Here is a 20,603-nt window from a genome sequence, read left to right on the forward strand (position 1 = left end):
AAGGTTACATTCCCACGAGGACACTAGACTTACAGTAGCGTACAGTGACTTATTGTTCAGGACTGTCCCTATAGATTTAGCTCAAATTACAGTTTCAGGATGAAAGGCTGTAGTCTCTTGAAAAATGCCAATGGAGTAGGAGGAGAATTATTCTCTTTTTCTTCTTCAGAAAACTACACGAAGGAGGTAGGTCTAAAGAAGACAAGCGTCGCATTTTAAAGACTGTGAAAAGAAATGTGCATCCTACTGTGAGATCTTAGTGACATTCACTGTGATTCGTGACAAAAAATTGCCGACTTTTTCAAGCAAAAACGACGGACACTGAGGCAAATACTGTTCATATCAACTGGACACCTGCTGGAGAAGGTAACAACAGCTAGTTTATAAAAGGTTTAAAACACTAAATGCAAACAACAGGATTTCTTGAATAATGTACAAGCAACATTTACAACATATCTGGATGTAGCTTGGCCACCTTGTAAATTAAAGAAATGCTGCATTTCACTTAAAATAAGAGCTCTCCTTTAAATGTCAGATTAAAGAATAATCAATTAGCTGTCTGTTAATTGTCACCTACTTTGCAGCTTACGCCGTTCTACCATGGATATGAAGTGCACAGTAACAGTAAAACCTTCTACATGTAACAGAGGCAAATGTGTTCTAGTATATCTATGTGTTTGTGACTCCTGTGGCGACAACTAACCGGTTCCTCCCGAGCATTAGGATCCTCAGAGCTCAGGGCGTCGATGCCTGTCATTTCAGAGATGTGATTGTCGTACAAGTTCAGGAAAACCAGCTGCTGCAGATGTGACAAATGCTGGATTCTTGTGATCAGATTGTGCTGGAGGTTGAGGAGCTGCAGTTCTTCCATGATTCCCAGCTGGGGGCTTTCCTCCAGACAGCGCCTGGAAAAGAACATTTGGCACAATTTAGGCTTTACATAGATCACTTCTTAATTTGCATGACACAATAAAATGTATTTCACATTCAAGCTATGCCATTTAGTGATAAACTTATTTCTGAACTGTCACCAGCAAAGCGAACCGCTAACACTGAACATTGTGGACATGGGGAGGGTATTCTTTGAGACTTTGCTGCTCCCTGGTGGCATCCTGCAGCACTTGTAAATTGAGATGAACGTCTTATGGAGTCCTACTGCAAATACTGTTAATAAAGCAAACAGACATCAAAGATATAAGTATAACATAAGAATACCAAAGACACTTTAAGTCAAAGATACACAGAACTGTAATGAAGCATGGGATGTCATCCAGTGTGGGATTTTTTGTCACGTAAAGAGCATCTTCCAGCTAAACCAATATGTTCTGCGTGGCAACAGAAAGTAAATAACAGGTCAGAAGTACCTGTCCAAGTGGATTCGTTGAAAGTTGGATGCAAAACTGTCACCGGGCAACCGAGTGAAGGGACCAACCCGATCCCGCGCTGTAACTATATCCACCAGAAGCACCTGACAACGACATCACACACTGAATTCACAGTACACATGTTGTCATATCTGTGCTATACGTATGAGACTGTAATCAACAGTAAAGCAGTTCCATAATATGTGATAAGTGACAATGCGCTTGCTTGGGAAGGTTTAAGACACCACGGTAGCAAGTGGCCCAAGCGCTGTTGGTCGGCCTCTTGGATTTGTCCCTTGCTTCTTGTGCGGCGTGTGAAACTGCAGCCACACCAGCCTGAGCACCAGCTGCCAGTGGCCCCATCGTCAGGTGAAGCGTCTCCAGAGTCGCTGGCGAGGGACGACACAGCAGGTCTCCTGACAAATTGCCTGTTTCCTACGGAGGCAAGAGGAGATTTGGTTTGCATGGCACCCATGAATGTACAGTCTGGCAGAGGAGTGGCTGTGTGAAGGGGTCAAACTTACCTGGGATGGAACGATTCACCGGCGTGTTGGAATTCACCTCTGCGTCTATTACAACATCTCGAGAGGCAGACTGTAAACTGGTTAAAACACGATTAAAAGAAGAAGGGGGGGACCAAAGGCAATTGACCACGTGGGCTAGGCCATGACCGTTGTTCTTTGGCCATCGTGACTCACCGGCGTCTGGGCATCTCTCCACTCCTGGCGATCTGAAAGTGGCGAGGTGCAACTCGCAGCTGTTGACCTGCACAAACGGTTCAGCCGCGTCGAACGAGACGCACAAACGATGAGTCGTTCATTTCTCAGCCGAGCCTGGGACCTCAACGTTTGATCTGACGTACAGTGAAACAATACTTAAAGTCTTTCGGTCCATGGCGGCGAGAGGCATCACCCTGTCACCCACACGGCTGTTGTGTTTATGGGGGCGTGTCGCCTAGCCGACATTCCGCTCGGGCTCCATTTCGCTAACGTTTTTTTTTTGTTGCCTGAGTGAACAGTTGACGACCAAAAGAAAGCAGCTCTAACTTCAGCACTTCGTCAATGTTCAAAAGAAAAACACGTGAGCTCTCCTACATGACGTGTCGCCGGAGTAGACCGGCCCCGAGGCGCATCGCTTCACATCGGGCGCGACCAACTTCCTCTGAGCGGAGCAGCGTTACCGTGGCGACGGCGGCGTTGCTCGGTTACGCTCACTTCCCGTGTCACCGAAAACAATCCGTCGGGAAACAGCTTCCCGCCGAGGTTGGGTTTATTCTAGTTTGCCACTTAAATGGTTATGATTTACTGATACCCTTATATTGAGGCGCTGCCCTGCAGAAGAGCCGTGTGTGAAAACGTAAATGCCTGTGCTGTTGTGTGTATTGCAAAATTAATAGATTTGTTTGTTTTTATTTGTTTTCTTTGTGTTCTGCTCTGTGTGTACGGGAGGGGCAGTTAAGCATCACTAGGTGGGAAGCCATGAAGCCATGAAGCCATGAAGGGGGACACAGTGGTGTTTGCTGCATGCCGGGAGGCCGACAGTTTTTTGACCGTGTTACTTCGTATCACAATGTTTGAATGCTGCAGGACATGGCTTACAGAACAATCAAGTTTGTATGGACCTGGATCTATAATATTACTGTATAAATAAATCGACGAAACGCAATACGTGGTAAGCGTTATTCTTAAGGCAAGCGTCATTAAAAGTTTCACCGACATGCATAGTGACTAAATGGAAAGTCACTATATCTGTCTTCGATGAATTGATTGTTAACACCATGAGGGTTAGTATCCCAGAGTAGCCAAAGTGGTCGGTTACGGGCTCTGTGAGCGGCCAGATGAAGTCTGCTGTATGAACTGTACTTGACAGGGTACAAACTGTATATAATGTACCCCGAGTTGGCAGAACAGGGGTCAGCAGGGGGCCTGTAGGTCACATGAAATCCAAGGCCCCGCTGTCAGGGTTAAGCTCCCCGTGTTTGCGAAGCCCTGCGACTCGCTTGTCATTTAACATCAAGTTGGAGATCCCTCTGGGTTGAAACGGGCCAAGCGCAAGTTAAACATTTGAAAGCCTGGAGAATTTGCGTGGACTTTTTGTTCCATCATAAGTCTGAACACAATTACAATGAAACCCCTAAAATAAGAGAGAGTAATTGCTTGTATCTTATTTGGGCCTGTCTTCTAGTGCAGTTTGTGTATTCCAGATTAAACTGATTGCCGTGATAACGTCCACAGCGGCCCTGATGATGACCGACCTCTCTCACCACGGACATCTTGTCATTAAAGGTGCAACAAACAACACTAATTATGGCTCTGCCTCAGTCGGGGCGCATCATCTACATGGCGGGTGAGCCACTTACACTTCTCACATACTGGAATTATTTCCTCCTGATTACTACCATTAGCCTCCCATTCACTTTACAATATACAAAATGTAAAAAAACAAACTTTTTGAGGGTAATATCTTCACAGTTGAATGCACTTATTGTAAGTGGCTTTGGACAAAAGTGTCAGCTATATGAAAGTAATGTAATGTAAATTCTTTGTCATGTCACTAATAGATTTTGGATTCTGTCTTCATGCACAGGCTTGGTGCTCTTTATTTGCTCAATTTACCGTTGGCTATAGTCCAGGTGACATTTAATCTCAGTCTCAGTAACACCACTGAACACCAGATGCAACCAAACAGATTGTGTATAGCGTATTTTCAGGCTTTTCACAAAATACGAAGCAATAAGCAGTTGCTCAGTCCAGATTCATCAAAGGGGACATCCCACACATTGCCTGTCACAATCTTTTCATGGGGCACAGGCTGACATATTATTATGGGAGGTGATGATCAACAGCCTGCGTGACAGGCCACATTGAAAATGTACAATGTAAATTCCAGCTGGGTGCAGATCTACAGATCCACGTAGCATTGCTTTAAATAGCTCCGACTGTTGCCAGAAGAAACACAGACACAGGGCCAGTAAAAGGTGTTATTTCTGGTTTTGTCACATTTTATCTGTAGCTCGTGTCCCTGCCCTCTAGACTTCGGTTTGTCTTTCTTCATTATTTTACCCAACTTGCGAAATCCTCGCCATTTAGGAAGGCCAAGTGTGGATCAATAAGGTTACACCCAGTAGTATCAAGGATCTGGAAACATACAGGAGAATGTTTTTTATTCTAAATAAACTGGAAATGTGGAATAGAAGAAAACAGAGTTGGTCTGATATACATATATATATAAATAAAATAAATATGCTGTTGATTGTTCAAAGAATACAGTCATTTGGGTCTTCTTTAATCGAAAAATGCCAAAATAAATGCTGTAATTATACCAGCTGCACCGATTTGTTGGCAGCAGCACAAGCGGACCCCTGCTTTGACTTTAGGGCATGTGGATGTAGAAACAGGGACATCATATGTAAACATATTATCACGTAAAAAAATTATAAAAGTGGAATTACAATAATACATGGTTTACATACAGTTGATCTGCTGCTTTCTTCCATCTGGTAGATGAGTGCGTGTTAATCCACAGGAGCTTCAAAGAAGAAAAAACAACAACAACTGTGAGTCAATGATTTCTACCTTCAGTATTCAAAGTCTGCTGCTCTGCGTTCATCGCCAAAGCGATGCTCAGTATACCAACATGCTCGCCATGACGACGCGGTTGTGAATTTCATTCCCAACCACAAAAGTCAACCACAGAACCTCATGCTGGCACTAGAGAAAAAGGTCCGTGGACCATCAAAAATCAGTACAACTCATCCTTTGAAGAGCATGAAAATCAGTAGAAAAATACAATCCATCCAGCAGTTGTTAAGATATTCCTGTCAGGGCCCGAGTTGCAAAGCAAACAACCTACTGACCGACTGACCGACATCGGCATTACATGATTGGCCTCTGCACTGAGGTTATAATTCATTTACTTTTTGGACTACTAGAAGATGTGCACATTTCAGTGTAATGTGACTGTATTGTCCCTAGAAATTGACTGCAACGTCACACATTATCTGAGCTCATATAAAGACTCCCAGAAACCCTAAGGCCGCCTCACCACCGCCCCTCTGACATCTTTCGATGTGACGTAAAGGTCCGTGTTCTGCAGCCCAAGACCTGGCGCCTTAATCGTCAGGGAATCTTCGATCTTGAGAAACATAAAAGGGACAGAAAATACTGCTGCCGCTTCTGCTGCCGGTGGTGATGGTGATGAGGGTCATCCAAGGAAATTTCCTACAGAAAGACAACTCAAAGAGATACTCTCCTCAGAGGGTTGGTGGTGCAGTATGAGCCAGAGGTGGGAAAATAGTAATATTGAAAATGGAAGAACTGTATTAAGGCGCTAATTAGAAAGAAAATGCTGCAGGAAAAGATATCAAGGCTCATGTGTACAGGGGAGTTGTAGGTTCAATTTATTCCGATTCAATAAAACAAGCCTGTAATACAATCTGTCTTCATGAAAGCTAATCTCATTCACGACAACGTGTTGGAGAGGTGAGAAAACCAACGCTGCAAGAGGAATGCAGGAGGCCATCTGTCAAACGAGGACAACGATCGATCTGTGAAAAGAGATCTGTTTGAAGAGGAAGTGGCTGGGAACACCAATTACAGGTGCCACACGCAGATTTCATATCATCTTCATCTTGTTGGATCAGGATTTGCCTGCTGGTAAATCGAATTGAAACGTGGCAGAATAAGGCACGGGACGTGATGGACAATTTATCGACACTGGAAACAGTGAGAATGACCCCGCAGACTTTGTCACAAGCGCCAAAAGGAAATGCCCTCAGATCATTTGCGAGAAATCTCTCCCTTGCCCACCCCCACGTTGCATTGTACACAAACTGGCGTGTGGTGCATAGAATGAGTCAGACTGCCCACCAGCTGTGAGCCTGGCGTGCCAGAGGGGAGGATTAAAAAGATATTTTGTGTTGGGCTGGCAACGGCCGACCACATTGGTGTGGGTGATTGCGAGGTAATTAGGATAGAGGCCAACAGCAAGCAATGAAATGGACCTGAGGTAGCGTCTTACAGGGAAGTGTTCACTTGACTGTGATTACAATGCTTTCCAGATGAACCCCTCGATGATTGTTTTGTCGGACTTTGGTGCCTTTAAACGCGGTCAGTTTTTTTAAGGCCGATTTTAGAGTAAATATATTCTAAAATGAGTTGTTATGCCATCGACACATTTAAAAATAAATAAACCACCAGGGTAATATTTCTGGCAGTATGTGGGGACAAGGCTTTGAAACCTCACTGACATTAGTCAAAACATTCTAAATGAATGGTCAAATTTGTAAAAAACAAAACAAAAGTACAAGTTTGAAGAATATAGAGTTACTGTGGACTCAACAGCCCTGGCCATGACTCCCCGCCCATAATCTGCAGCTGTAATTAAACTGGCCTGCTAATGAGCAGTAATCCTGACTTGCCCTCCATCACGTCTCACGTCGACTATTAATTTATGCGTTTCCGCCTTCCGTCAGACACGTGCGCCCCGCCCCGCCCCGCCCCTCCCCGCGTGCAACGGCGGGCCCAAAGCCAATTATCCAATTAGCGGCGTTCGGGACGGGGTCGCCCTTGGCACGGCAATCTCGCAATTAGAGAGAAACACGTGAACCGGCTCCCCTACTTAAAAGTCGCGTTGACGGTGCATTCGTGTCCTCGCCGGAAGAAAAGAAGAACAAAAAGAAGAAGAAAAAAAACCCGACAAACACTTGTCTGTGTGCGCGTTGGAGGAGGGGGGTGTAAACAAAGAGCGACAGAATATGCACGCCTTGGTGAACGCCTTCATGCGCTGCCTCGGCTTCCTCCTGCCTCCCTCTCGCCTTTGTGTCAGCTTCTGCCTGTGGGTTGGGAATGAGTGCGAAGACGCGCTGCCGCGGCCCAATCCCCGAGCTCGTTTCAAAAGCAGAAAGCCTCTTACATATGAGGAAGTAGCAGCAGCAGGAGCAGCAGCAGGAGCAGCAGCGGCGGCGGCGGCGGCAGAAGCGCAGGGAGGCTCCAGACCGTCGGTCTCACCAGGTCCAGGCTGCGTCTCGCCGGCTGCTACAAGCCCCGCTGCTCCTCAGGGCCCGCCACCGGGTCGGATCTGGATCGGGGGTCTCTGGCGAGCCGTGGAGCGCGTCTTCGGAGCCCCCTGGGTCCTCCTCCACCATTACTGCTGCCCGGAGAAGCGTCGAGCAGCTTTACGCGCCCCGTGTCCTGCCCGCGCCTTCGAGCCGAGCGGGGTTACGAGCTGCCAGGGAGGCGCCGCCGCCGCCGCCGCCGAGGAGGAGGAGGGCGGACGCACCTCGGCTTATTCGCGGACCATGAGCGGCTCCGCGGGCATCCCCAGCCCGAGCGCGGCGGCGTGCGTCGCCGACGCGTGCGCGGAGCAGGGCTTCGATGAGGTAATCACCGTGGATCAGCACACGCAGGAGATGGGGACGGTGACGATCACCGTGGCCATTCAAGCGGCGGAGGACGAGGAGCCCGAGGAGGTGTCGTCCAGCATCATCGACTTCCTCGGAGGCAGCTGCAGCGAGGACGAGCTCGGGAGATATGACAAATCCAGGTTTGGTCGACTCGTTGCTTGCGAGGGAATTGTCTGAGCAGCCAGAGCAGCCAGTGATTCTTTGGTTTATGAAACTGTGAATTGAAGTCAGTCATCATCATCATCGTCGGGTAAACAAAGTGTTTCCTTGGCAATGGATGACTTTAACTGAAGTCTTTTTGTCAATTGTGTTTTGTTAAAATGAACAGTGGGTAAAGGGCTTTCCCTAAATACTGGGTTTATGAACAGTTGCCCACCCGTCTTATTTCAGCATCGGATTTTTACCATGTATTGGCCGAAACCTCAGTGTGGCGACCTGCCAGCACATGAGCAGCGTGGGGCGCAGCTGGGTTGGTTTTCTTTCACTGGAAGAATGCCTACTTGTGTACACAGATACTGTACAAACAAGAAACCATAATCCAGACGTGTGACCACAAAAGCCAGAGGACTACATCACTATGTGCCGGGAAGGACAATAGATGCTCCCAAATGGGGCTGTAAATCCTCAGACACACTTGAGGGATATTATTATCTCCTGGGTGGGAAGGCGGGGAAGAATCGAACCACCTGCAGGCAGCATCGGTGCTGTATAGACAGACAGACAGACAGACAGACACACCTACCTGAGACTGAGATAAAGGATGGCACCTTTACTTTAATCTAATTCCCCTGCGTCATGGCCTGCTATTTTTATCCACTGGCCTATAAATTCCCTACTTGCACTACGTGCACAAAGAGTGAGTCAGTGGTTGAAAAGGCCAAAGGGGAAAAAGAAGTCACACCCCCCCGGATGTAGTATAAAATCATTAAACATCTGATAGGATGCGAGAGGCTCATGCAGTTTGTCAGCTGTCGGTGCATGTGGCTGTTGCACCTACTTCCTGCTCCAGAGGCTTGAGCCAACTTCATCGCAGCCTATTTAGAAACATGTTTACATGTTTTTGTGCGTGTGGTGCCCGTGACCGTATCCCCAGCTGTGCGGTCAGCCGGCTGGAAAACTGTTGACTGAGGGTGTGCGAGGTAGGAGGCCGGAAGAGGCGATGAGTCATCCACAAAATTTCATTCAGACCCCCTCTCTTAATCCGCAGGGCTACCTGACTCTGCTGCTCGACTGTTCCAGCTCAGGCGTCGGCCTTAGATTAAACGGTGCCTAGAAAAACTTGGCTGCAGTGTTTGGAAATGGTGTGGAGTTGATCTGGTGATCCACCATACTCTGTGTGGGAGGTAGGGCCTGTGACTCTGCGCCCCTCAGATGGAGAGGTCTTGGCAGTTCTAGGATTGGTGGGACACTGTGGGTTGGAGGTCTGGCACTGAGGCATGGCGACATGGCTGGAGACTCAGCTTGGCGAACGCTGCAAGGGTAATCTGAGAGGAGGCAGGCAAACAGTCAATGTGGTTTCACTCGTGTTGCAGAGCAGAATAAGGATGCACTGCTGCCAACAAGCCTCTGGCTTATTGTATTAATGAAAGTTGAGATGTGTAAACAGTTGTAATGTTGGTGGTATGATATGAAACATGTTGCTGTTTCAGTGATGCCCCAGAGGAGTCACCACCACTGACCAATGATGCATGTTGTCTTCCCACACACAGTGGGGCCGGGACCAGTGGAGGCGAGCTGGAGGAGGAGAGCTGGCAGCCGCCCGATACAGAACTCATCCAGAAGTTGGTCGCTCAGATTGAGTACTATCTGTCCGATGAGAACCTGGAGCACGACGCCTTCCTGCTCAAACACGTCAGACGTAACAAACTGGGCTTCGTCAGCGTCAAGCTGCTCACCTCGTTCAAAAAGGTAACTATGGCTGCAAAAAGCCTGGAAACACAATATTGAGAAATTTTAATTGGCTGCCTTAATAAGGCTGGACATTGGACACAAAGCCTTTGCTATTATGGGTTTAAGTATAGTGACAGTACTCTATGACCGATATTGCCCACTGGTGGCTCATTATGGGCTTTTAATCTCATATATTGATATTCCTGATGATCAGTTGTGCGTAGTGTCCAACCTCAATCTGTAAACATGATAATTTGAACACTGACAAAAATATACAAATGTAAAGGATGAGGAAAAAGCTGGTAGACACAGATTCACAATATCACAATAGCTGTTGCTACTTTAGGTTAATACGCACTCACTCACTAACATTCATTTTTAATACAAAAAAAGGATTCAAACGTCGTCTCTGCAACACATTTTCTAGTTCTAAAGCTCAGAAATGCATTAAAGCCAGGATGTGTGAATTGATTCCATTTTATCCTCTTTAACAAACAGATCCAGGTACTGATTCAGGAGATGTGGAAGGCACTTTTGATTGATCGTGCTGACTTGACAGGCTTATGTTTTTATTTATTAAACTGATGCCACAAAACTCAAAAGGAGAAGCTGTTGCAGAGATCAAACGTGTGACCTAGTGGGTTTGTGACAGCCCTTGTAAACCGTTTAATCCCACCCATGTAACCCGAGCACTGTCTCTCTGCAGGTGAAACACTTGACTCGTGACTGGAGAACAACTGCTTATGCTCTGAGACACTCGAAGGTGCTTGAGCTGAACGACGAGGGGCGCAAGGTGCGGCGCAAATCCGCAGTGCCGGTCTTTGCCAGCGAGTCGCTGCCTAGCCGCATGCTGCTGCTAAGTGATTTGCAGAGGTGGCCAGAGCTGGCGGTTCTCACCAAGGATAATGGAGGGAACGAGGGAGGAGCGACACAGCAGGAGCAGCTGATGAAGCTGTTGCTGAAAGCTTTTGGCACGTATGGTGCCATTGCGTCCGTCAGAGTCCTGAAGCCTGGGAAGGACCTGCCGTCAGACCTGAAGAGGCTGAGCGGCCGCTACACTCAGCTGGGCACCGAGGAGTGTGCCATCGTGGAGTTTGAGGAGGTGGAGGCTGCCGTGAAGGCCAACGAAGCTGTGGGGAACGACAACGGCGGGGCCACCTTGCTCGGGTTGAAAGTGGTGCTGATTGGCACCAAGCCGCCCAAGAAGAAGGTACCCAAAGATCGACCACGTGAGGAGGCAGGGATGCGCAAGAGTCGCTCGCTCAACAGCAGAATACGGGAGCTTCAGTACCACGGGGACGACTCCGCCTGCAGCTCGTCAGAGACTGAGAGCAACCCGACGTCCCCAAGGCTGGCCCGAAAGTCCCAATCCTGCAACAAGCTCAGCCCCACCACTGCCAGCATCCAGAACAATCACCTGAGTCCCAGTATCTCCCCGCGCAACAGTCCCTGGTCGAGCCCCCGCGGCAGCCCATGTCCTCAGCGCAAATCTCCTCATTCCCACAAGTCTCCCCTGGCCAGTGAGGGCAGACTGAGCCCCGAGCCCGGGCGTCGCTGGGACTACTCCTCAGACAGCAGCCTCACCCCGTCAGGGAGCCCATGGGTTCAGCGGCGCAAGCAGGTGGCGTCTCAGGAGAGCAGTCCGGTCGGCAGCCCGATGCTGGCTAGAAAGATCCAGAATGCAGACGGCCTGCCACCAGGCGTGACGAGGCTGCCCAGGGGTCCAGACGGAACCCGCGGCTTTCACTGTGTCACTGCTGGTGAGCGGGGAAAGAGTGCTGCTACTCAGACTTGATATGTGGAGCGTCCTTGTGCATTCCTTATCCCCCGGGAAAAACAAAAATGATATATAGGAAAATTTGAGCTGCTCTTAGCCACGATGCTCGGCCCCCACCCCACATTTGAGACTTTATAGTTATACTTTTGTCGTTGAGTGCATCAGTTTTCAGTCTTTTGTTATATTTTTATACGACATTTTGAGTTACCATGGTAACATTAGTAGTTTACTCATGGAAATTTTGAGTGAATGTAAGTTGATATTGCTTTGAGAGAGAACTTATCATACACCATGCTCCATTGCTGTCTATACTTGTTCCATATGGGTGGGTTGGAGTAGGATTTTTTTTTTTTTTTGTTTAGTTTTTTTTAATTGAAGTGTCCCGTCATGTGTGTAAAAGCTCACAACTTTGTCTTTCTGTGAATGGTGTATACATGTGTAAGTGGTGTAAGTGACATAGGCGCATGGACTTGATAGCTATATCACCATATGCCTTTTCTGTATTTGTCAACTGTGAGTTCCATTTTTACATGCTGTTTAAACTGAGACCATAATTGCTCCACTGCCATACAGGTTGGAAGGTTAAACTTGGACATGATGGACTTATGTTTTAGTTTTCATTTAGCCTTTTTTAATTTCAGTATTTTCAGTATGCTTTGGCACTTAGTTGGGAGGGGTCTCTCTCTTCTAGCCCTGTAAATGTTCATTTGTCCAGCAGGCAGCTGCATTATTTATTTTTTTAGCCTTATTCTTATTTTGCATACGTTTCCATCGTTCTAAGCTCACAGGGAGGTTTGAGGGATGTTCAGGTTCGGGCAGAACAGATGCTCTTGTGTTCTTGCCTTCACATCTGAGCTGGGGTGTTTGTACAGTGAAAAATTCCTATTGTACAAATAAATCACAAAAATTGCAAAATTGTTTTGTCTTCAGCTTTTTGTACGTGACACACTTTGAGGGGGTCAGGATGGTCTGAAACAAATGAGATCTAATCTTAGTTTTGTTTTTTTAAATTCAATGTAAGCAAGATGGAAGTGAGATTGTTCCCTTGCCCGGTATTTACAGTGTGTAAGTGATTTCACACTTGGAAAGCAGAATTGGCACTGGTGATTTTTGAAACAGATGGCACAGATGAGAGTTTAACACGAGCATCAAGAAAATATCTAGAAATGATTCAGGTTAAATTAACTGTATAACCCACAACCTAACTCAACACTTTGAGTTAAAATGCAACACCTTTAGAGGATGGAGTCTACCTGGACCGGGTCTGTTGAGGTTGGCCAAATCCATTGTCGAAACTCTGTCTAGTTGCAGAGACTTGGGTGAGCTGTCACCACAGATTTTTGTTTGGACACAGATCTCTTGCAGACTGCGGCAGATTTTCCTTTCAGATTAGTCTGTACACTGCTGCATTTGCTGAAAAAACTCTTTGGAAGGCCATCCTTCAGGTTTTTTGTGTCGTATAAGCCAGGATTGCTCTAGCACATCTGTTGCGTACAGCGTGTCGATCTCAGCCCTGGAACCCTGAGGCTCCTTTTGTCCATAGGTCTCTTGGTGGCCACTCACTAACGCTGTTATCACACAAACATGTCGTTTTCTAGGACAGTCTGTGAGGGACATTCAGTCTCTGGAAATGTCCTAGTTTCCACCACAGATTGGTGCTTTTATAAAAGAAGAAGCTTTGTTGCACAAAATGATTAAAAGCAGGACAACAATTCACATACAGGTGCACTTGTCTTTAAACCACTTGTCACCCCTCCATTACACACAGGTGAGCTCCGCTCAAGTAATCTTGTGACTTGGAAAAATAACTGGCTACAACAATGACTAAAGCAAAATGGGGTGATCACGATTTGTATTCTCAATTTAGATCATATTTATAGAGCTTTGTATAGTTTAACGGTCCCCTCTGCTCATTAATTAAACCATTGTGATTCAGTGAAAACAAAATGGATGAAGTCCAAGGGCGGGTGAACCCTTTTTACTCACACTGTAAATTGTGCCGTGTCTTCAGGTGGTACCCAATGATTCCTCAGTAACTTTTCAAGAGTGAGAGAAATTAGCAGATTTGAAGTCGTGCAACCCACTTTTTGTGAGCGTCGCTCGCTCTCTCTCTCTCCCCTGTAGGAGTGAACGTAATGGGTGGACACAGGGTCAGAACTGATGCCACAGACTAAGTGGGATTGCGCAAGAGAGGAGTGAATAAACTTTTGTTCTCTTCGCGTGATTTGCATTTCAAAACCAGGAAGTCGTGACTGTCTATATTTTTGGCTCACTTCCAAACAGTGGATAAAGATTACTCGGGGTAATTATGACAAAATGAATCTATTATTCTCATAGAACCACATTTTATATAATTACAATAAGTCACAGCAAATGGGAGTATAATGAGAGATAACAGCAAAACCAAATAACACTGGCCATTATCTGTAATTGGGCAGTACCCAAGGTTGTATGAATAAAAAGTTGCTTAGTGCAGTAATTTAGCTGTTTAGTCGAGACGTTATTAGTAAGATGTGGTCATCAGATCATATCTGTTGAAGAATAAAACTTTCCAGCTTCTTTGTGTGCTCAGTATTTTGTAAGTTAGTTTGTCAGGTTTCTTTAATATAAATTATTTGTCATATCGTTGATCATTAGCCAGTAATTGCAGTTACCATGAAATCATTGGAACATTTTTCTCAAATGCTGTCATATGACATGTAATGCTCAGCAAGATCACAATAAAAAAATACATTTATGCCTGTACGCTAAGCGCACACAGCTGGAGGACACGCTGGGACAGTCGGTCCCAGTTTGTTGTTGATGCTGGATTACAAATCCATTTAAATTACAGGTTTCCTAAAGGTGTATATAAAAAAAAATCAGGATAGATTTTCAATGTCTTCTCCTCAACTCGGAGTACACTGTGTGTGTGACACACTTGCATCAGTGTGTGGGAGGGAGCTGCAGTGGCTGTGAGGGGGCGGTTTCAAATTTGAGGAACTAGAATTAGGGTGGAGTAAACTTGCAACAGCATCGGAAATGCAGCCAATTGGAAAAGCCGACACAAAAACAAAGAACTTACTAGAAGGGACATGATTCTTTTCTTTTTTTTAACCCTCACATATCATGTAACATGAGCAGATATCTCTACATGAGCTGTGGAATTCAACAGTGCTATTGTATGACTGTCGAATTAATAAACATGTTAAACTGCAGTGTGCTGCCTCGCTCAGAGCCCCTAAAACGTGTTTCCACAGCCGCTATATTACCCTCCTGACCTCGTCCTCCTGTCACACGTCTGAGGAGAACACGGGGCTCCCGGTGCCACTCACCGTGTTTATCATGAGAAAAAGGCACAGACATCTGTGAAATGACCTCCGCTAATAATAGAGTTCCGAGTTCCAATCAGAGGCTGAAAGGAGAAGAGCCATTCCAGCAGAAGCCCCCTTGGCCCCTTGAAACAAAGCATGTGTCATACTTAGATTCACTAGATAGAGACGATGCTGACCTCTGAACTCATTAAAAATAATTATAAGAGCATCAAGAAAACTAAAAGTTATGCACAGGAGCAGCGTGGCCACTGGTAAACTCACAGAGCAAAGACCAAAGAGCAACTCTTAACACTTAGCAATGTACTGGCAACCTACACCGATGAGAGCAATTAGGTAAACACTTAAGTTTCAACATTTTATTTATATAACTTAAAAAAAAAACAACATGCCATTCATAGTGTTCCAACAAATTAAAATAACCTGACACTGAAGTACATATTTACACGAAGTGAGGGGAACCACCGAGTCTTGAGCGCAGATCTGAAAGTGTCAGTACACAGATAATAGTTTTATCCAAACAACATGAAGAATGATCATGGGTTTGAAAGGGAGGGGGGGGGGACCCGTTGAATGCACAGGATATCTCCAAAACCTCCCAACGCAGGAAACCACAAGTAACTGCAGTTTGCTAGTGCAACTTTATTTATTTACTAGTTTGCAAACAAGCGATGTTTGAGATGGATATCTGTGCATTTCCCAAAAAGATCTGACTACATGTTGCAGCAGGCCGGCGTATCAATGAGCCCTTGGGGGAGCATTCTTACAGTTGTGGCCGCCTGCACATGCAAAATAACCGCCATCCAGAGGAGCAAGTACTGTGTCGCTTGTCAAAAAAAACACTGAGCGTGTTCCCTTTTGCACAATTGTGCTTACCGTCGGGCAATAAATATTAAACTTTAGCTCGTCTATTGTGTCTGGTGTTACCATAAAAGGCTCTGTAGCCATGGTTACCATTTGACCCCCCCACCCATTGATGTTTTTACCTTGCAATAAGGGAGGAGCAACACGCGGCTCCAAGGTGACAGGGTGTCTATGAAAGCGTGGCTCCACAGGAAACCAAACCCTGTCTATATATCAGCATGACAGAGCCGAACCACCGGTTAAGTCAAACCAACCAGATAGACATAATTACTAGATCTTAGTCCGCCTGTACAGCTCCGTCTGCACACTCGCAACAGTAGACGGACGCAGAATGATTGGGATTGATCTGATGGCTGTGTGGGAAGAGTCACCGTTGGCGCGATGAGGAAAACACTTCCTGCCTGTTAGCAGCTGGGATGAGGATGTGTTGCACAGCGAGCTCGGGCAGGCGAACGTGCTGAGAACACAGCATCTCAGATCTCGAGTCTTCAGGAAAAGTGAAGCAGAGGGGTCCACAAACCATTCAACTATGTCTCCCCGGGGGCTCCACTTCAGATGTAGAGAGAGCCGTCAGCAGGTCCCACGTAACCAACCCCAATCAGAAGGACATCGATCAAAGTCCAAATGCCCAGGCCTCCGAAGCTGAACAGTTTTCCCAGACCCTCTCTCCACTGGCCCAGATAAAACCGATCTGCCCCAAATCCACCAAGTGTGATACTACAGAAAGACATGGGAGAAAAAGAAGGATAAGCACACACTGCTGACTCCAAAAAATATCATCTCCTCTCTAATGGCGGCAGGTTTACCTGAGTGCTAATGCTGTTGACCATTTGTATCCTCCGGTCCAGTCACAAAATAAACGCTTCAGAAAATGTCTATTACCTACAGAATGACAAGACAAATTAGTGCAACTGGAGACACGTTTCCCTGAACAAATCTGTTACATGCAAGACAAAAAAAGAAGGAACATTTGATCATGGTTTGAGGACAAAAAGCAAAAAGTCCTCTCTGAGGATGAGGACTGAAACTGTATGAGCCATAATGACGCCGCAGTAGGCTTTTATTACCTGTAGGATAGACTACTGTAATGCTCTAATTTTTGGTCTCCCTAAGTATAGCTCTCAACTCCAGCTGCTTCAAAACTCAGCTGCTCATGTGTGGACTAAAACCAGAGAGAGAGAGAAAGAAAGAGGGAGAGAGAGAGAGAGAGAGAGAGAGAGAGAGAGAGAGAGAAAGAGCACATTACAGTCTCTGCACTGGCTGCCTGTCTGTCTCGATTTTAAAATTCGTTCATTGGTTTATGAAGCTCTAAATGGTCTTAGTCCTACGTAATTATCAGGTTTGCTTTTACCCTTTGTGCACTTTAGAACCCTCGGGTCTTCTGGTTGTGGTGTTTCAATTATATCCAGAAGTCAGAACAAAAATCCACGATGAAGTGCAGCAGAGAATATTTGTGTATTTATATATATTTTGACATCTTAAGACTGTTTTACAGATATAACCTTTTATTCAATTTAATTCATTTATTCAATCATCTACCTATTTATTTTCTTGGAATTGTTGTCACTTTACTACCATACTTTTTATCTTGTTTTACTTTATTGCATCTACCGCTTTCATCGTCTACCGCTTTATCGTGGGGGGTCACTGGAGCCAATCCGAGCTAACATTGGGCGAGAGGCGGGGTTCACCCTGGACAGGTCGCCAGCCTATCACAGGGCCACATACAGAGACGGAAAACCATTCACTCTCACATTCACACCTACGGTCAATTTAGAGTCTCCAATGAACCTAACCCCATTCTGTTTTACTTTATTACATCTAAATCCTTTTTCATTCATTCATTCATTCATCGTCTACCGCTTTATCCATTCATTCATCGTCTATTCTGCATGTCTTTGGACTGTGGGAGGAAGCCGGAGAACCCGGAGAGAACCCAAGCATACACGGGGAGAACATGCAAACTCCAACTAAATCCTTTTGCATTTTATTATTTTATCTTTTTTTCTTATCCCTTTTTTTATCTTGTCTTTAGCTTTCTTTATATATTTATTTGTTCACCTACCATTAGTGTTTCCTCATTTGAATTATATGAGATTTACGATAGTGTTTCCTAAATTCCTGTTAATATTTGTCTTGCTTTGTGCCTGGATGGGGCTGGGTGAAGCAGCGGGGGGGCATTTTGATTTCATTGCTAATACTTTGTGTTACATTGTTTGCGTGACAAGTGCTATGCAAATAAAGTCTGATTAATCAAGTCTTCGGAAATATGACTCAGCAAACTTTTCTGCCAAATCGTATTCTTCTGGGTGAAAGGGTCTCTTTTTTTAAACTTACACTTGATGAGAAAATCTCCCTTTCCAAAGCAACTATGTCTACAACACCTTGCACTGAGACACAGCTACCCCATTGAATACAAAGCAGCCGAGCAGGCTCCATCGTACCTAAACAGTGCACATGGTCCAACACGTCACAGGTGGCGTTGTAGCGCTTGCGCGGGCAGGACACTGTCATACAGTTGGTGGAGTTTGAGCAGCGATACTGGGACGGATCCAGCTGCCAGCAGAACTGACAGATGACGGAGAGAGAGAAGTTGGTTTGCTGTTCTCCCGACTCTCCCTGTAAATTAAAAAAAACAAACACACACCAGGTAATTACTATACAGCTATTCCCAAATATTCCCAAAACAATTTCTCTTGGGGACTTACATCAAGTTACATTGAAACAACCAATTTCACAGCTGACACAAACGCAACACAGACCACGTTTTTAAATGAACGAGCTAAACAAGGCACAAATCTTCCACTATTATGCAGCATGAATCTGTCACAAAATGAATGTGATGCTACTCACTATACAGTGAACCCCATTTATGGGTTTGCAGGTGAAGGAAGATGGCTTCCCGTAGGTGCAGTTGTACTGGTAATTGCACTGAACGCAATCAGCTGGCAGACGACTACACAGACCCCCACTTGGACACTTGTAAGTGTGGTTCTCTTCATCAGCAGGAGACACTGCAAAACAGCAAACATCAGGTTCTGGGAATTCTGCAGTTTCTCAATTGAAGTATTTCCCGTAACTAAGCAGCCAACTGCTCAGTGTACATGTATGTCACGTGATATGCCTTTTGAGGTGTGTTAGTATGGATGGTGATTATTACTGATATAAAGTTAAAACAATTGTGTGGATGGAGATTAGTTTTGTTAAAAAAAACGCTGTTTATAAAAAGTATTAGTAGGGATGAAGCCTTGAATCCCTAATGAGTCAAAAAAAAGAAAAGAAAAGGTGACCGCATCCCTTTGAATCTGATGCTAAACTGGGAAAGTCTGTGGGAGTTAAATGACTAACACTCAGCCTCCAACAAAAAAAGGCCATCAAAGAATGAGTGAGTGACGCAATTTACTCCCGATCGTACCACTATTTCTGCCTGCTGGCCAGCAAACAAATATGGCTACCAGCCGAGTCAGCACGGCTCATGCTGTTTTCACCTCGTGCGCCTGTGTCATCATGGCAAATTGTGGGTCCTGGAGACACGTGCTTTGGCAGGAGCTATGTCCGTCGCTGGACAGAAGTGTGTTTCTGATGACACTCCTCCGGTGAGGGAGAGTTTTCTGAGTCATACACCGGTGGGGTTTGATCTCAAGTAACCCAGACAAAGAAATGTCAGCATGGGTCGTTTTACTACCACGGTTATTATGTCCTAGGTGATATTTCAAACGTGGGTCCCTTTGACTCACATGTTGTCACAGTGAAATGAGCCCTGCCCACAGACGGTATGATCGATGTTGATGTTGGACTGTTGATGTTGGTCTGTGTATTCACCTGAGGATGCAGCAAGGACCACTGGGCTGGTGATGACGGGCCCGTGCTGGGCATCTCTCGTGTAGGGGGGCTCCTGGCCCACGTGAGGGGAGCTCAGATACCCTGACAGGAAACCAGACAATAAAAGACACAATACGATGTGAGTCTGACTGGGTCTTGGTGCCAGAGTCAGGATCACAAAACCTCCCACGTACAATAAGTATTGTGCTGGTGCTGATTGTGGAGATAATGGGGAGTGGTCACGAATGTTTGCTGCTTCCGCGTGTTAGAAGATAGAAACAATGTCGTGTCGTAGCTCTTGTAATTGTTCATGCAATTGACTGTAGGCATTTAGTTTAGTAGCACATCCAAGCTACTGCAATACAATCATTTTACTTCGAAGAGGGCGTCGAGTGACACTTTTAGTATTAGCGATCATTAACAGTTAGCCTTTATAAAAGGCTAATTAAATACTCCGTAGACACACTTAAACAAAACTGTCCGACGTTTTTTGTCAAACAACCGTAAAATCAGAGCCATTAACAGCATCTCTCGTCATCGCTAACTAGCTAGCTGCACTGACGTTGGCGTTAGCACGCTAGCTAATGCTAACCCAGTAGCCGGAAGCTAACGCTACGGCGGCCAAACATGGCCCGGGTTTACTGTAATTTAGCAATATACAGGAACCACGCCAGTGTTAACATTTGACTGGCTCCATAAACATACCGTTGACGCATTGCAAGACCAGGTCCATGAACAGCAGGGTGACGATTCCGTAGGTTTTGAAGCACCGTCCTCGGTCCGGTCTCCATCTCTGACAGATAGTGGCCATTGTTGCTCAACAGCAACCAGATGCTGCATTCAGGTCATGTGGGGAAAAGCAATTCTCGACGATCCGCCTGCTGGTCTGAAGCAAAAGCCCCGACTGTTTGGCCGTCTAAACTAAAGCCAAGAATATGACAGAAGATGAAGAATTAAACCGACAAAATTGTTCATATTGTTACTTTGGAATGAGTAAACCCATGACGCGCCCATGATGAATTCGTGCCAAGCTGCATGACTCAGGGAAATGTTCCCACTACTGTTCTGTCATGACGTGATTTTTGGAAAACACCTTGAATTGTCTTTAATTGTGAAATTGAAGGAACAAAAGTAGTCAAGTTTGAAAAGGAATAATTGATGGAGTGGATGCT

The 20,603-nt window shown here is 45.7% G+C and overlaps 3 protein-coding genes across 3 annotated transcripts in view; 1 reads left to right on the forward strand and 2 right to left on the reverse strand.

Annotated features, from left to right (window-relative positions):
- LOC118302701 (leucine-rich repeat-containing protein 49) overlaps window positions 1-2,993 on the reverse strand; it is a 34,808-nt gene extending 31,815 nt beyond the window's left edge. Inside the window, 6 exon segments of the mRNA XM_047331382.1 lie at window positions 704-733; window positions 735-905; window positions 1,365-1,468; window positions 1,591-1,799; window positions 1,889-1,965; window positions 2,063-2,993. Coding sequence (XP_047187338.1) covers window positions 704-733; window positions 735-905; window positions 1,365-1,468; window positions 1,591-1,799; window positions 1,889-1,965; window positions 2,063-2,076 — 605 coding nt within the window. The 5' untranslated portion in view covers window positions 2,077-2,993.
- A 4,028-nt stretch (window positions 2,994-7,021) lies between these two features.
- larp6a (La ribonucleoprotein 6, translational regulator a) lies at window positions 7,022-12,352 on the forward strand. Its single transcript, XM_035629062.2, has 3 exons — window positions 7,022-7,907; window positions 9,477-9,675; window positions 10,364-12,352. The coding sequence occupies exons 1-3, from the start codon at window positions 7,120-7,122 to the stop codon at window positions 11,450-11,452; spliced, it is 2,076 nt and encodes a 691-aa protein (XP_035484955.2). The 5' UTR covers window positions 7,022-7,119; the 3' UTR covers window positions 11,453-12,352.
- Window positions 12,353-15,089: 2,737 nt separating this feature from the next.
- tm2d3 (TM2 domain containing 3) lies at window positions 15,090-20,314 on the reverse strand. Its single transcript, XM_035629067.2, has 6 exons — window positions 20,137-20,314; window positions 19,432-19,533; window positions 18,463-18,623; window positions 18,054-18,228; window positions 16,416-16,491; window positions 15,090-16,326 (listed from the first exon to the last, which is right to left on the reverse strand). The coding sequence occupies exons 1-6, from the start codon at window positions 20,240-20,242 to the stop codon at window positions 16,161-16,163; spliced, it is 786 nt and encodes a 261-aa protein (XP_035484960.2). The 5' UTR covers window positions 20,243-20,314; the 3' UTR covers window positions 15,090-16,160.
- Window positions 20,315-20,603: the final 289 nt, after the last annotated feature.

This window comes from Scophthalmus maximus, chromosome 4, assembly GCF_022379125.1.
Source record: "Scophthalmus maximus strain ysfricsl-2021 chromosome 4, ASM2237912v1, whole genome shotgun sequence".
Classification (NCBI taxonomy): Eukaryota; Metazoa; Chordata; class Actinopteri; order Pleuronectiformes; family Scophthalmidae; genus Scophthalmus; species Scophthalmus maximus.

Coding starts and splice junctions, on each gene's coding strand:
- larp6a (XM_035629062.2), top strand. CDS start 7,120: ATGCACGCCTTGGTGAACGCCTTCATGCGCTGCCTCGGCTTCCTCCTG. Junction 7,908..9,476: donor GGGAGATATGACAAATCCAG/GTTTGGTCGACT, acceptor TCCCACACACAG/TGGGGCCGGGACCAGTGGAG. Junction 9,676..10,363: donor TGCTCACCTCGTTCAAAAAG/GTAACTATGGCT, acceptor GTCTCTCTGCAG/GTGAAACACTTGACTCGTGA.
- tm2d3 (XM_035629067.2), bottom strand. CDS start 20,242: ATGGCCACTATCTGTCAGAGATGGAGACCGGACCGAGGACGGTGCTTC. Junction 19,534..20,136: donor GGTCTTGCAATGCGTCAACG/GTATGTTTATGG, acceptor GTTTCCTGTCAG/GGTATCTGAGCTCCCCTCAC. Junction 16,327..16,415: donor TCAACAGCATTAGCACTCAG/GTAAACCTGCCG, acceptor GTCTTTCTGTAG/TATCACACTTGGTGGATTTG.